The 14,873-nt window shown below is 43.4% G+C and overlaps 1 protein-coding gene across 1 annotated transcript in view; it reads left to right on the forward strand.

Annotated features, from left to right (window-relative positions):
* Window positions 1–14,873, forward strand: part of abcf2a (ATP-binding cassette, sub-family F (GCN20), member 2a) — a 62,635-nt gene that overhangs the window by 39,700 nt on the left and 8,062 nt on the right. The window contains exons 10-14 of the mRNA XM_052022646.1: window positions 3,596–3,685; window positions 4,227–4,337; window positions 8,486–8,548; window positions 12,227–12,355; window positions 13,303–13,506. Of these exons, the coding sequence (XP_051878606.1) occupies window positions 3,596–3,685; window positions 4,227–4,337; window positions 8,486–8,548; window positions 12,227–12,355; window positions 13,303–13,506 (597 nt within the window). The remainder of the gene's footprint in view (window positions 1–3,595; window positions 3,686–4,226; window positions 4,338–8,485; window positions 8,549–12,226; window positions 12,356–13,302; window positions 13,507–14,873) is intronic.

Below are 14,873 nucleotides of genomic sequence, written 5' to 3' on the forward strand. Positions count from 1 at the left end.
CGTGGCACCTAGATGATTTGACCAGGACAGGCTGTTGATGTTCACTCCCAGGAACTTGAAGTTCTCAACCCTCTTGACCTCAGCACCATTGATGTAGACAGGTGCATGTACACTGCCCCCTTTCATTCTAACACAGATCCAAGGGGAAAGGCAAATACCAATGTCTAACTAATGGACTGCCAGAGGATATGTTCATTACATTATTTACATGCAAGTGACTTGTCAAATCTGGTCTAACCAGAAAATTATCTTTACATCAATCAAGTCTTGGTTTCTTAACTAAGAACGTATGCACTTCTTTGACATTTAATGTACAGCAAAAGAGCGCTCTTTTAAAACAAAAACACTGGGAGTACGCTAGTCAGTCGCTCGTGTGTGTTCTGTCTTTCAGAAAATTGTGCCAGAGCTCTTATTTTCGGTTGTCACTTTCCTACAAACTGTGTTTTGGTGGGGCTTTAGATATAAAGGGAACCAATCTCAGTCTTAACACACACAGCAACTGAGCTGCCACAGCCACTTCAGAGAATTCCAAAGATTCACCACTCTGGCTGAAAACTTTTGTTTCTCACCTGTCTTGTTTAGAAACTGATTCTTTGCTCTGACTACCCAGCCAAGAATAACATCATGCAAGCACTGACCCTGTCACGCCCTGCAAGAATTTTGTATGTTTCAATGAGATTGTCCCCTTGTTCTTAACTATTTAACCTCTCTTCACACAAGAAACCTGCTATCCAAGGGCTCAATCTGGCAAACCTTTGTTGCACTCCTCCTCCCTCTCTCACAAGTATATCCTCCATTGCTACACACCATCTTGGTCTATAAGGGACACTCATTCACTTTCTTATTTCCTACTTGCATATTAGCAAAAGCTTTCATTTTCTCTTTGTTTCTTATTCGACAACTCATGTTCTACATTCCGTTTCCTGATGAATGCTGTGGTGCTCCATTGCTAAAGTTGCCCAACCTCAAGTATGCTGCTTTTGGCAACTTCTTCCTTTGACCTGTTGTAATCTTTAACTCCTGACAGCTGTAGCTGGACCACTTTTACTGTTGGATTTTTGTTCTAAAGAGATGGATATGACTTGTAAACTTTTATTAATTTAAATTCTAGCCATACCTATCCTTGCAAAGTTTCTCAATCTATCTTGGCAGCTTGCACTTCATACCTTCACTGGTCGCCTTATTCAAGTTTAGCCATCTTGCCTCCATGTGCACTGCAGGGATTTGTGCTCTGCACCTACACCTCAAAGTGCAGCTAGCATTCTGGAAAAATACTGTGGGTGCTGGATATCTGGGGGAAAAGAAACGGAAGATGCTGCAAATACTTGCAGAGAAATTGGTGGTTGACCTGAACCTCATCAACCTGAAACACGAACTTTGTTTCTCTCCACAGAGGCTGCCTGACCCATTGAGTATCCCTAGCATTTTCTGTCATATAACCAATGCTTTTTGCCATATTATCATTACGTTTAAACAAGGGCAATTTTTGAGCCTCCAGCTGGGCAAGTGGGATAAGTCAATCATAATCAGAATACCTCATCTGACTTGCCTTGACCTCTACGCAAAAGTTTTATTTCCTTATTCCACACATACCAAGCAGAGATGAGTAAGAGACATTTTAAAAATACCCCTTGGTTTGGGTTGTTTAAATAAGCCATTGTAATGCAGTCAATCAGTGGACTGCATCGCACAACTGTCAGGATAAGTAATTAATTAGTCATTGGTATTTTTGCATTTCTTTGGCCTTGCATTCTCCAGATGTTTCTCAGAAAGCATGAGCACATAGGACACAACATTATCCACACCTTTCTTTAAAACAGGTGGCTGTAGTTAGGATTTTTGTTCTGCTGTAGTGCACCAAAATCCTCAGGGCCTTGCATTTGTTTTCTCCTCAGTTGGGATAAACTCGTTGAAGTTGATACCTTGTTCAGCTGTGCTGTCCAATTCAGTGTCTCCGAGCCCACCCGTTGCCAAAGCCAGAAAGCTCCAGCTTGAGCTGAACTTCCCTGGGTTGTCTGTGATGGTGCATGGACTTAGTGAGCTGAGGGTCCTGTTTCCATGCTGTATCTTTCAATGACTCTGTTTGACAGACCCCTCAACCTTCTTGTGAGCCCCTGGTTCGGAACACCCTATTGTGGGGTGGGCCCTGCTTTCTGTTGACGGGAGCCTTAGAACATAGAACACACCACAGCACAATGCTGTGCCGATATTTTATCCTGCTCTAAGATCTATCTAACCCTTCCCTCCCACATAGCCCCCTATTTTTCTATCATTCATATGTCTATCTAAGTGTTTCTTAAATGTCCCTAATGTATCTGCCCCCACAACCTCTGCTGGCAGTGCGTTCCACGCACCCACCGCTCTTTTTTTAAAAAAAAAATTACCCCTGACGTCCCCCTTATACCTTCCTCCAATCACCTTAAAATTATGTCCCCTCGTGTTAGCCATTGTCACCCTGGGAAAAAGTCTCTGACTGTCCACTCGATCTGTGCCTCTTATTGGACTTCAATGTGAGCAGGTTCACAAATGGAGGCTTTCCATTCTTTGCTCTTGTGTTGTTTAAAGGCTTGCATTTCTTGCAACAATTCATATTTTAAACCTCTGTCCCACAAATAAAGAGTAAGCAATTCAACTCTCTGCACCTGCTCTGCCATTATAGATGGTGCTGATCTTCTACCTTGGACAAAGTTTTCCTGCCCCATATTCATCATTTGATTCCTTTTGATATCCAGAAATCTATTAATCTTTATTCTGAGTGCACTCGATGATTGAGCCTCTGCAGTTGTCTGGGGTGGAAAATTCCAAATGTTCACGACATTTTCGAGAAACTTCCCCTCATTTCATGCTAAAAGGCCACCCTTTATTTTGAAACTGACCCCTAGTTCCAGAATCAGCAAGGTGAAACATCATCCCCATATCTATCCTGTCGAACCCAGCAAGAATTTTCTATGTTCTGTTGCCTTTTACTTATGTTGGAAATTTTCCCATACAGTGTACTTGGGGCCACTCCCACACATGTCCTGGGGGTGCAGGGTGCGGTTTGGAGATTCTACTACTGCTTGGCAGTACTTCAGAGCAGCTGTGAGAGGGTTCTCGTACAGTCAAAAAGGTGTTCAAAAGTGTCAGTCATCTTTTGAATGGCTGACTTGGAACGAGTTATAACAGCCATATACCAAGGTTAATATGCCCTTGAGGACAGTCTATTTCTTCAAATCTCAACAGAAGGCAGTTTGTGCAACCGCGGCATGATCACAGCTGTCATTTTAACATTCTGCAGAATCCCAAGTGACTGTAGCACCTGTGCCCTGGGGAGTAGCCTGGATTCGGAAGGGGAGAAATGCCAGGTTGATTATGGCTTTTGTTCTGTTAGTGTTTGGCATTACTTCTATCTTTGATTTATTCCTTCCTCTGTCCATCATGGGTTTCCTTAGCTGCACCTGTGGCTATAGTCTCTCTGGGTTGGGGTGCATGGGAGGAGAGAGATTGTAGCCCATTCTAGCTTCCCTACATGCTTTCCAGGAAGTGACATGGGAGGAACATGCCAGAGTTTCTGTTTCCAGTTTTATAGTTCTAATTCCGTTTTATTTTCTTGCAGACATTGTCATTCTATTTCCCATCATGTGGGAAGATTCCTCCTCCTGTTATTATGGTGCAGAATGTGAGCTTCAAGTACACAAGTGATGGGGTAAGTTTGAATTTAAAAAAAACATCTATAGGTGACCTTGAGTGTGATGCATGCATATGGCTTGTAATTGTTTGTTCATTCCACTGCTCTAAATGGTTTCCTGAGTCTTAACCACATTTGGAATCCCCACATTGTATTTGTTTTGTACAATTCCAACTAACCTCGATGTGACGGGTTATCAAGGGCTCTGTTTCTGTATGTGGGCACGTGGAATTGCTGGTAGAGTTCCATTCACGCACAACCATTGTTGTACTGGCTTGGGACACTTATCTTGGTGAAGTGTCAACACCATTTCAATTGATGTTCCCAACAGATCCTTTTACCAGAGGAGTGCCTCATCTAAAATCTGCATCTAGTGCACGAGCGAGAGAAATCAACATCTTGTGGTGTTAGCTGCTTGTGGACATAGTGGGGGAAGGAAATAGTGTGGTGAAATTTTGGTTGAGATTTAGATGCAATCTAGGATCCCTGAGCACAAGGCCTGGGTGGACAAGTGTATAGGCACAAATGAGATACTGATTGGCATTTAATTCTCTTTCAGCCTTTGATCTACAAGAACCTGGAATTTGGTATTGATTTGGATACCAGGGTGGCCTTGGTTGGGCCCAATGGAGCTGGGAAGTCTACATTACTCAAACTGCTAGCAGGTGACGTAAGTATGATTCAGGATGGCTCAAGTCAGATGATTGCCCACCCAAGTAGAGAATTACAGAGATCGGTACCTTATGGGTGAAGACATTTCTTCTCATCTGCTTCTAAATGGTCAACCCTTTTTATTTTGAAACAGTAATCTGGTTCTAAACAGGGGATATCAACTCTACATCTACCTTGAGAATATTGTATGTTTCAATAAAATCACCTCTCCATCACAACTCAAAAGTATAGGCCTGGTCTACAAGTTTCTCCAATAGCACAAACCCACAACTCAATCTTGTGAGCCTTCACTGTATGTTTACAAGTCTATATATTCTTCCCTGGGTTAGGAGACCAGACCTTTACACAATACTCTGGATGTGCTCTCACCAGGACTCCATATAATGGGAGCAAGGTAGTTTCTGTCTTGTAAACATGAGAGACTGCAGATGCTGGAAATCTGGAGCAACAAACACAATGCTGGAGGAACTCGGGTCGGGCAGCATCTGTGGAGGGGAATGAACAGTCTAAGTTTTGGGCTGAGACACCATCAGGACTGGAATGTCCTGGAATGAAACCAGAGTTCTATTCTGTTGCAACAAAGGCCAACGTGCCATTTGTTTTTTTTAATTGCTTGTTGAACCTCCATGTTAACTTCCAGTGATTCATGTACAAGGACAGCCAGGTCCTTCAGAATACCAATACCTTTCAATATCTCATTATTTAACATTTTCTGCCTTTCTGCTTTTTCTACTGAAGTGGATGACCTCACATTTTTCTACATTGTATTCCACCTGTCATGTCCCCACCCATTCACGTAGCCTGTATGTTTCCACCCTGCCAAACTGCATTGTCAAAGCCAATAGTGAATATGGATATGTATCACACCTGATCACCACATCAAGTCATTGATATAACTTGTGAATAGCTGGGGCCCCAGCACCAGTTGCTGTAGGACCTCACTTTCATAAATCCATGTTGTCACCAAGTCCTATTAGTACTTATAGTGCCCTGTTCCATAGAACCATACAGCACAAAACAGGCCCTTTGGCCCACCATGTTGTGCCGTCCATCAGACCACCCTCACACTACCTAACCCCTTCCTCCCGCATATCCCTCTATCTCACATTCCTCCATATGCCTATCCAACAAGCTCTTGAACCTGTCCAATGTATCTGCCTCCACCACCACCCCAGGCAGTGCATTCCATGCACCAACCACTTTCTGGGTGAAAAACCTCCCTCTGACATCTCCCCTGAACCTCCCACCCATAACCTTAAAGCCATGCCCTCTCGTCTTGAGCATTGGTGCCCTGGGAAGGAGGCGCTGACTGTCTACTCTATTCCTCTCAATATTTTATATACCTCTATCATGTCTCCTCTCATCCTCCTCCTTTCCAGTGAATAAAGCCCTAGCACCTTAAGCCTCTCCTCATATTCAATACTCTCCAATCCAGGCAGCATCCTAGTAAATCTCCTCTGCACCCTCTCCAATGCCTCCACATCCTTCCTATAATGAGGCGACCAGAACTGAACACAGTACTCTAAGTGTGGCCTAACTAGAGTTTTGTAAAGCTGCATCATCACCTCGCGGCTCTTAAACTCAATCCCGCGATTTATGAAAGCCAACATCCCATTGGCCTTCTTAACTGCTCTTTCCACCTGTGAGGCAACTTTCAATGAACTGTGAATATGAACCCCCAGATCCCTCTGCTCCTCCACACTGCCAAGTACCTTGCCATTCACCCAGTACTCCGCCCTGGAGTTTGTTCTTCCAAAGTGTACCACCTCACACTTCTCCGGATTGAACTCCATCTGCCACTTGTCAGCCCAGCTCTGCATCCTATCAATATCCCTCTGTAAGCTCTGACAGCCCTCCACACTATCCACAACACCGCCTATCTTAGTGTCGTCTGCAAACTTACTAACCCAGCCCTCCACCCCCTCATCTAAGTCATCTATAAATATCACAAAAAGTAGAGGTCCCAGAACCGATCCCTGCGGGACACCACTAGTCACTGCCTTCCAATCCAAGGGCACTCCTTCCACCACAACCCTCTGCTTTCTACATGCAAGCCAATTCCTAATCCACACAGCCAAGCTTCCTTGGATCCCTTGGCCTCTGACCTTCTGAAGAAGCCTACCATGAGGAACCTTATCAAATGCCTTACTAAAATCCATGTAAACCACATCCACCACACTGCCCTCATCAATCTTCCTGGTCACCTCCTCAAAGAACTCTATCAGGCTTGTGAGGCAAGATGTTCCCTCTTCCTTGATAATAGATTCCAGCAACTTTCTGATTACTGACATTGGGCATGCCTGATCTGTAGTCCCTTCTTTTTTCTGGATCTTTCTTAAATAGTGGGGTTGTATTTGCTACCTTCTGACCTAGCATCTGTATAATTTTAGGAGATGAAATGCATTAATTATTGTCACAGCCAACTGCAAAATGACCCTGTTTGTTCCTCAATCCACACCCATATATTAAACCCAGTCATTGTGCCCTGGAGTTTTAGGGTCAGTCCTAGTAATTTCCCTCAAACCTATTTAAATTTGTGCTAATGGATAAATGGGCCAATGTGACAAGTGTAACTTTGGAGGAACAGGTAGCTTTAGTTCCTGAAATTTGTTTTTTCTTGTAAACTAGCTAATATTTTGACCAGTGATTTAGACAACTCGCATATGCAACTACCAGGCTTGTAGACAGTGAATCTGGGTCTTAAGTTTTTCTTACAAGCAAAGCCGCACTGACTGGTCACTGAAGTTAATGCTACTGCCAATTATACTGGTGTACGAGGAGCTATATGATGCTCCTCCTTAAAAGGGTTTCTCACTGCCCCAAAAGTAACTGTGCTACTGATTGATGTGGCTTGTGATATTGATCCCCCTCCCCTCACAGGTAAATGCTGAAGGAACATAGTTCATGTTGTTCTGGTCTAAGTGTGAGCTTTCTCTTTGCTTGGTTTGCTGTTTTCTCTCCACACAGTTCTGGAACACCATGTGATCTCTGGCTCTTCATTTCAGTGACTGTTTGAGTCCAGGCTCCATGAAGTTGTTTGCACTGGGATAGAGACAGCTATGGCTGTAGGTAGCTCTTCCTCCACTGAATCAGAAAGTTGAGTCTCCAAACCCCACTCCCAAATTCAGGGCATTCCTTGACAAGTGACTTTGTAAATAGGAGGTCAAATCAAGTCCCTGCTTGCCTGATGGGGTGTAAAAGATTTTGCAAGATGGAAGAGTAGGAGTTGGTTGAGGCTGCTCCATCATCCACTTGGATCATGGCAGATCTACCTTAACTTGACTCCATTGCCCAGTAATCATTACTTTTATTGGATATTAATGGAATCAATTAAGCTTAGTCTTTAATGTGGTCATCAACTGTGTCTACAGTACTCATGGTCAAAGGATTCCAAACATTCACAGCCCCTGGATGAAGAAATGTATTTATCTGTCCTGAAGGTCTGATCCTAGTCTTACAACCCCTGCTCCCACTCCCCACAAAGTTCTTGACTGTCCAGCTGGGGAACAGCTTCTTGTCATCTATCCTGTCTCAAGTAGTGTTTCAATGACCTTGTCCTTGTGCACTTGGGCCTATTTTGACATCCCCTCATTCCCAGGAATTGAAGATCAATGCAGAGGAATTCTGAGTTCTCCCAGCATCCTGGGCAGGGTTTTTCGTGATGCACAGTAGTTAATGAAGTAATTTCATTGACTGTCAAGCTTTGTGTTGTGATGGGGTGAAATACAGAAGTGAATTTTTTTCCCCCTTGGAATGGGTCACTGCAGAGCAATTTTATATTTATATTTCCATTCCTGCCCAAAGAGACTGACCCCAATTGAAGGGATCCCTACACCTTGTGCTGCTTGAGATCAGGTGGGAATTGAACCTATGGTTCTGCGATGGCTGCCTGTCATTTTGGGTGAGAGTCTTGTCCCTTGATGCCCTCTATCTGGTCCAGCAAATGCAATGGATTAAGGTCTACCATCACTGTGCCAATTCTGGGGAGGACATAATTATGGCCATCTCAGTCACCCACACTCGAGGTAAACTTTCCTTTATGCTTTTAGAGTGGCTGCGACCATGTGATGTGATGGTGTTGACTGAACTTAGGCTCTTGTGCAATCCTAATTTGTGTACTGACTATTTTGTGTGCTCTACCTATAGCTCCTGCCTTGTGATGGAATGATTCGAAAGCACTCGCATGTCAAGATTGGGCGATACCATCAGGTAACTTTCACCAACTTCTTGAATCCCATTTACTTGGTACGAGGTGGGCAATGAATACAACCTTCACGCTAACCCAGCTTGTAGCAAGATGGGAATGAGATGGCTTATTTGGTGTTGATCTGTGACCTGACTAAACATGCTCAGCTTTGTCACATCTTTGGTTAGCAAAAAGCCATCAATTTTAGACTTAAATTTTGTCAATTGACCTGAGATCTATTGCTGTTTGTGGAAGTGTTCCCTAACTTCAACACAAGGCTCTAATTTATAACTGCTCTTCTTGAATTTCTCTCTATCCACTCTTCAGTGCTTTTCCTATTTTGAAAAGTTTGATCACATCATCCATTGTAAGTTGCAGGGAATGTAGCCCTAATCACTGCACAATTTAACCTTTTGGATTCTGAGTGATATTTTGGTAGCTCTATGCTGTATTCCTTTCTGGCTCACTATATCCTTCCTAAGGTGTGTCCAGACCTTTCCTCAGTGCATCGGGTGTGGTCTCACAAGGGCCTTGTATTGCTCTGGTATAATTTGGTCCAGTTGAGAGGGGTTAAATCGCATAATTAGTGTAGCTACAAGAATGGGTCAGAGGCTGGATATCCTGCAGGGAGTGACCAGCCTCCTGACATCTCAAGGCTTTCCACCACCTACAAGGCACATCAGGAGTGTGATGAAATACTGCCCATTGCCTGAATGGTGTAGAGCCAACATTCAAGAAGCTCAGCACCATCCAGGACACAGCTCAGAGCTTAATTGATATTAAATAATCCTCCAAACCAAAAGATTCATTCCTTCCTCCATCACTGGATGGTGCACAATGACTGCTGTATGTATTATCTATAAAATGCCTGCTGTGGCTAGCATTGGTCCAAGTCCATAACCCCCTGAAAGTGGCCACACAAAGTAGATCTGTTAATAAAGGAGGCGTATGGCATGCTTGCCTTCATTGGTTGGAGCATTGAGTCATGTTGCAGCTGTATGAAACTTTGGTTAGGCTGCTCTCAGAGCATTGTGTGCAATTCTGGTCACCCCATTACAGGAAGGATGGGGAGACTTGGAAAGAGTACAAAAGAGGTTCACCAGAATGCTGCTTGGATTTGAGGGCATGAGCTTTAAGGAAAGATTGGACAAACTTGGGTTGTTTTCTCTTGGAGACTGAAGGGAGATCTGATGTAAGTTCATTAAAATTCAGGATCAAAATGTCAAATACTGGAGGACGTGCATTTAAGGTGAGGGGGAAAGTTTAAAGGAGATGTGTGGGGAAAGTTTTTTTTTTCAGTAGTAGGTGCCAGGAATGGGCTGCTAGGGCTGGTGGTGGAAGCAGATATGAAGGTGGTGTTAGAGGCTTTTAGTTAGCCATGAATATGGAGGGATAGGGATCATGTGCAGGGAGAAGAGAATTAGTTTAGTTTCACATTGTGTTCGGGGCAGACATCATGGGCCAAAGGGCCTGTTCCTGTGATGTACCATTCTATGTTGGCTACCCTACCAGAATCTCTCAAACCCTGATCTCTACCACAGACAGAGTGCAGGAAACATCAGCTGGAAATTTCCCTCTGAATCATACACCATCCTAATTTGGAAATCTATTGTCAGTCCTTCATCACTTGGTCTTAATCCTGGAACTTTCCCAACAACACTGGGAGTACCTTAAGAGTAACCGCAACAGTCCAAGCCATGGCTCTCTACCACAGTTCCAATAAATGTTGACTTTGCCAATGACTCCCAAGTTCTGAAAGAAAACAAAAAAATTCTTTCTTGTACCCTTCCCTCTCTCTTGCTCCACCACCCTGTTCTCCTTCTCCCACCCATCCCTGTCCCCCACCACCTCCTCGCACTTTTGCTGAACCATATTTAATAAATTGCTCATGCACCAATTCAGTTTTTTTCCAGGACTATCTGTTATTTTTCCATAATGATGGTAAACATAATTATGATCATTGCATCAAAAAATGCTCTATACCACCCTTTCCACTTGCCTAGCTTCATTCCCTTGAACCATGTCCAAAGTTGGGCTCGAGTCCTACTGCTCTAAAAATTCTCCTGAAGACACTTAAAGAATTTTGAACCTTTTTATCCTTTGCTATACCAATTAATAATAAATCACTTTTTAATGTCTAAATTATTCTATAGAAAAGTTGGGTCATACACCAAAATAAGAATTTGGGGGGAGGGTGGGAAAAGCCCTTCAAGCCTGTACTACCATTCATCAAGGTCATTACTGACTTACCTCCACTCCACTTTCCTGCATCATCCCCATATCAATTGATTCTCTTTAAGAAATCTACCCATCTCAGTTCTGAATAAATGACTGAACCTCCACAACCTTTTGGGGTAGAGTATTCTCGAGATTCATCACTCTGAAGAAATTTCTCCACCTCAGTCCTAAATACCTTCCCTCTTTTTCCGAGTCTGTGACCCCTGATTCTGGATACAGTCAGGGGAAATGTCCTCCCTGTTCAGACTATTGATCTCTAAGGATCTTGTAAGTTTGAAAGAAATCGCCTCTCACTTAACTCTAGAGAATATGGGCCTTCTCTACTTGCTCTCTCTTTGTACATCAAACCACCATCTCAAGAACAAGCCTGGTGAATTTCTGTTGCACTTGTTCCATGGCAAGTGTATCCTTTTATTAGATCAGGAGACCAAACTTGTACAATACTCTAGATGTGGTCTTGCCAAGACCCAATGCAATTGCATAAGTCGCCTTGCACCTGTACTCAAATCCTGATGCCAGAAAGGCCAGTATAACATTTCGCTTACTGCACCTGTGTATTAAATTTCAGTGACATGTACAAGCACTCCTGGGTCACTTCTCCCAATTTTTCGATGTTTTTAATTTTCTTTGCGCACTGGAATGGGTGATACCACACTTCCACATCATTTGCTGTCTAATGTTTTCACCCACTCAGCTTGTCCATATCTTGAAGCCTCTTTACATCCTCTGTATTTACAATCCCAACCAACTTTGTATCAAGAAGCTTGGAAATATGTTGCCTCTGCTTTCTTTTTTTTGCCACAAGTGCCTCAGTCTTTTCAGTTTTTCCTGACATCATAAACTTTTGTATCTGGAATAATCTCAAATTTTAATTGTCAAGTCACTCATTAAGAAAGTATTGGAACACTAGCATGGCTACAAGTGGTGACTGAATGTTGAATCATTACCAAACTACTAACCTGTTAGGTAAAATTGCATGTTTTTCCCCAGGAGTGCCCTTGATTATCTTTGAAAATGTTCTTGGTTATTTAGTATTGGGTGGAGTGCTGAAAGTGGTTATAATCTATTGGCCCAGGGTGTGTCTGACAACAGATTCTTATGAGGATGTGGAGAGTGATTTTTGTGAAACGGCTTTCCTGGTTTCAGAGAAATGCTGGAAGAACTCAGCCAGTTAAGCAGCAATTGTGGAAAGAAACCTGATGAGTTCTGAAAGGTCTTCAACCTGAAATGTTAACTGGTTTCTCTTTCCACAGATGCTACCTACTTGTTGAATATATTGAGAAAGGATATCTATGCACAAAGGCGTCACGGGGTATGGGAACAGAGTGGGAATATGGTATTGAGGTAGAGGATCAGGTGTGATTGCTCTGATTTGTAGAGCAAACTTGAAGCCCTACTAATGTTTCAATGTTAAGAGATTTCTCTTTGAAATGTTGCTATAACATTATTTCTTCATCTCCTAGCACTTGCAAGATCAATTGGACTTGGACCTCTCCCCATTGGAATACATGATGAAGTGCTATCCAGAAATCAAGGAAAAGGAGGAGATGCGGAAAATTATTGGGCGCTATGGGCTCTCGGGGAAGCAGCAGGTACATGTCTCTGTGGGTAACTGCTGGGCCTCTGAACAGGTGGGCTTTGACAGCTCTTTGATTGCCTTGTGCTGCATTACCTTTTGTTAGATTCTGGCTTCACTTTGAATCCTCTCCCAGAAGGTAGAGAAGGGCAAAGGGAATGTAGACAACATCTACCACCCTGCCTTGATCAATCTTCTTGGATATGTTAGTCTTTCAAACAGGAGCTTGTTTGGCAGTCTTGCTAGGGTTTGGGTAGCTGACTCTTGGTAGTGCCATCAGCACAATGCAAGTATGGAGGAGGATGTAAAATGGTGAGAGGTGTGGGCATGCTAAGTGAGAGCATGGCAAATGGTGTATAATCAGTGAAGGCCAATGAAGATCCTGCAGGTGACTAGGAGAAAACTGGATATGTTGGCCTTTAATACATGAATGTTTATTAAGCTTAAGGTAGACCATATTTGCCATAATGTAATAAAGAATCACTGGACTGGTTGCAGGAATGGTGGGTTTGCTGTATGAAGAGAGCCTGAGGAGACTGAGGCTGCATTCTTTAGAGTATATAAGGATGAGAGGAGATCCCAAAATAGGGCTCATAGACTGAATGCAGGGAGGATGTTTCCCCTGACTCCGGAGTCTTGGACTGGGAAGGGATAAGACTGAGATGAGGCAATATCCACTCAGAGGCTGGTACACCTTTGTAATTCTTTATCCCAAATAACTGAGAACTCAGTTATGGTGTTCATTCAAAACCAAAATCGGTGGATTTCTGGTCATTTAAGGGAATCTGGTATGGGGATAGTGCATTAAAATGGTGCTGCAATGGAAGATCAACCATGACCCTGATGGACAGTGGAGCTGGCTCGGGGCTGTACAGCCTACTCCTGCTCCTACTTCTCATGTCTGAACTTGTGTTCTACCACACACATTCTGGGCAAATAGTTGATTTTTGGTTTGTGTTCCAGGTGAGCCCAATCCGAAACCTGTCGGACGGACAGAAGTGTCGCGTGTGCTTTGCCTGGCTGGCTTGGCAGTCTCCTCACATGCTGTTCCTTGATGAGCCCACAAATCACCTGGATATTGAGACTATTGATGCCCTTGCTGACGCTATCAACGAGTTTGAGGGCGGTATGATGCTGGTCAGCCACGACTTCAGGCTCATTCAGCAGGTCAGGAAATTGTTTTTTCTTGCTTTCCACCCAAACTGCTATCAGGGCATGTGACCTATGAGACCAGCTGTTAGTCAGCCTTTCAGGCAGGGGTCCCCAGAGAATGGCCACCACTTGTTAACCTGGTGAGCTTGCCTGGGATGAGGAATGTGCTTCTTGTCAGTCTGGGTGAATATTTCCTTCAGCAGTGTTAACCAGATGTTTACAGTGCAGGAGGATGCTGTTTGTCCTTCTGGCTTCCCTTGGCCCCAAGTCTTTTCCCTTCAAGTTTTCAATCAGATTTTCCTTAAAGTGCAATGTCCTGAACCATTCCTTGGTAGATTGTTCATGTTCCTAACAGTGCTCTGAAGGAATGTTTCCAAGTCCCTCTCCTCAGTCTGGATTTGACTGTTATTATTGACTTGACCACAAAGTAGTGCTTCCTGCTTCAATCAATCTCTACCCTCTTTAAAAATCACCTTAAGTCCCTCTGTACATCAATGCTGTTAAGGGTCCTGCCATTAACTATGTACTTTTCCCTCTCATTTGACCTCCCAAAGTGCAACACGTCACACTTGTCCAAATCCAACTCCATCTGCCACTTCTCTGCCCATAACTAACTAATCTAAATCCCACTTTATCATTTGACAACCTTCATCATTGTCCACAACTCCTCCAACCTTCTGCAAACTTACTAACCCACCCATCTACATTTTCATCCGTGTATCACAAAGAACACAGATCAGTCCCAGCACTGATCACCACTGGTCACAGACCTCCAGCCAGAATAATACCCTTCTACCACTGCCCTCTGTCTTCTATGGGCAAGCCAATTGAGTCCAAACTACTATGTCACCATGGATCCCATGCGCCTTAATCTTCCTGATCAACTTACCACGAGGGGCCTTTTCAAATGCCTTACTAGAGTCCATGTAGACAATATCCACTGCCCTACCCTCCTCAATCTTCTTCCTGATGGAGATGTGCTCCACAATACCAGCATATCCCTCCTTAACTCTCCAGCCTCCACATCCTGCTTGGTGACTCACTCATGGACTCATCTCCACCCTCGGCCAAATTCTGCTCTCAGATAAATTCAGCTGTGCACCTTTTCTTGAAAATCTGCATGTTTGCCTTGGAAGTAAGATCTTGTTCTATCAGCTTATTATTATTATTATTATTATTATTATTATTATTATTATTATTATCATTTACTATTATACTCTGCCTTCAACACAATTGAATGCTTCACTTCCTCTTCAGACCAGTTTCCTACCCTTGCTTACACTGTTACATTCACTGACATTGTTCACTTTCCTAACTCCAGCAACATGTTTCATACTCCATACTAACTTGGGCAGTATGAGCAGCACAACCTTTGCAGCTGG

Source organism: Pristis pectinata, chromosome 9 (genome assembly GCF_009764475.1).
Source record: "Pristis pectinata isolate sPriPec2 chromosome 9, sPriPec2.1.pri, whole genome shotgun sequence".
Lineage (NCBI taxonomy): Eukaryota > Metazoa > Chordata > Chondrichthyes > Rhinopristiformes > Pristidae > Pristis > Pristis pectinata.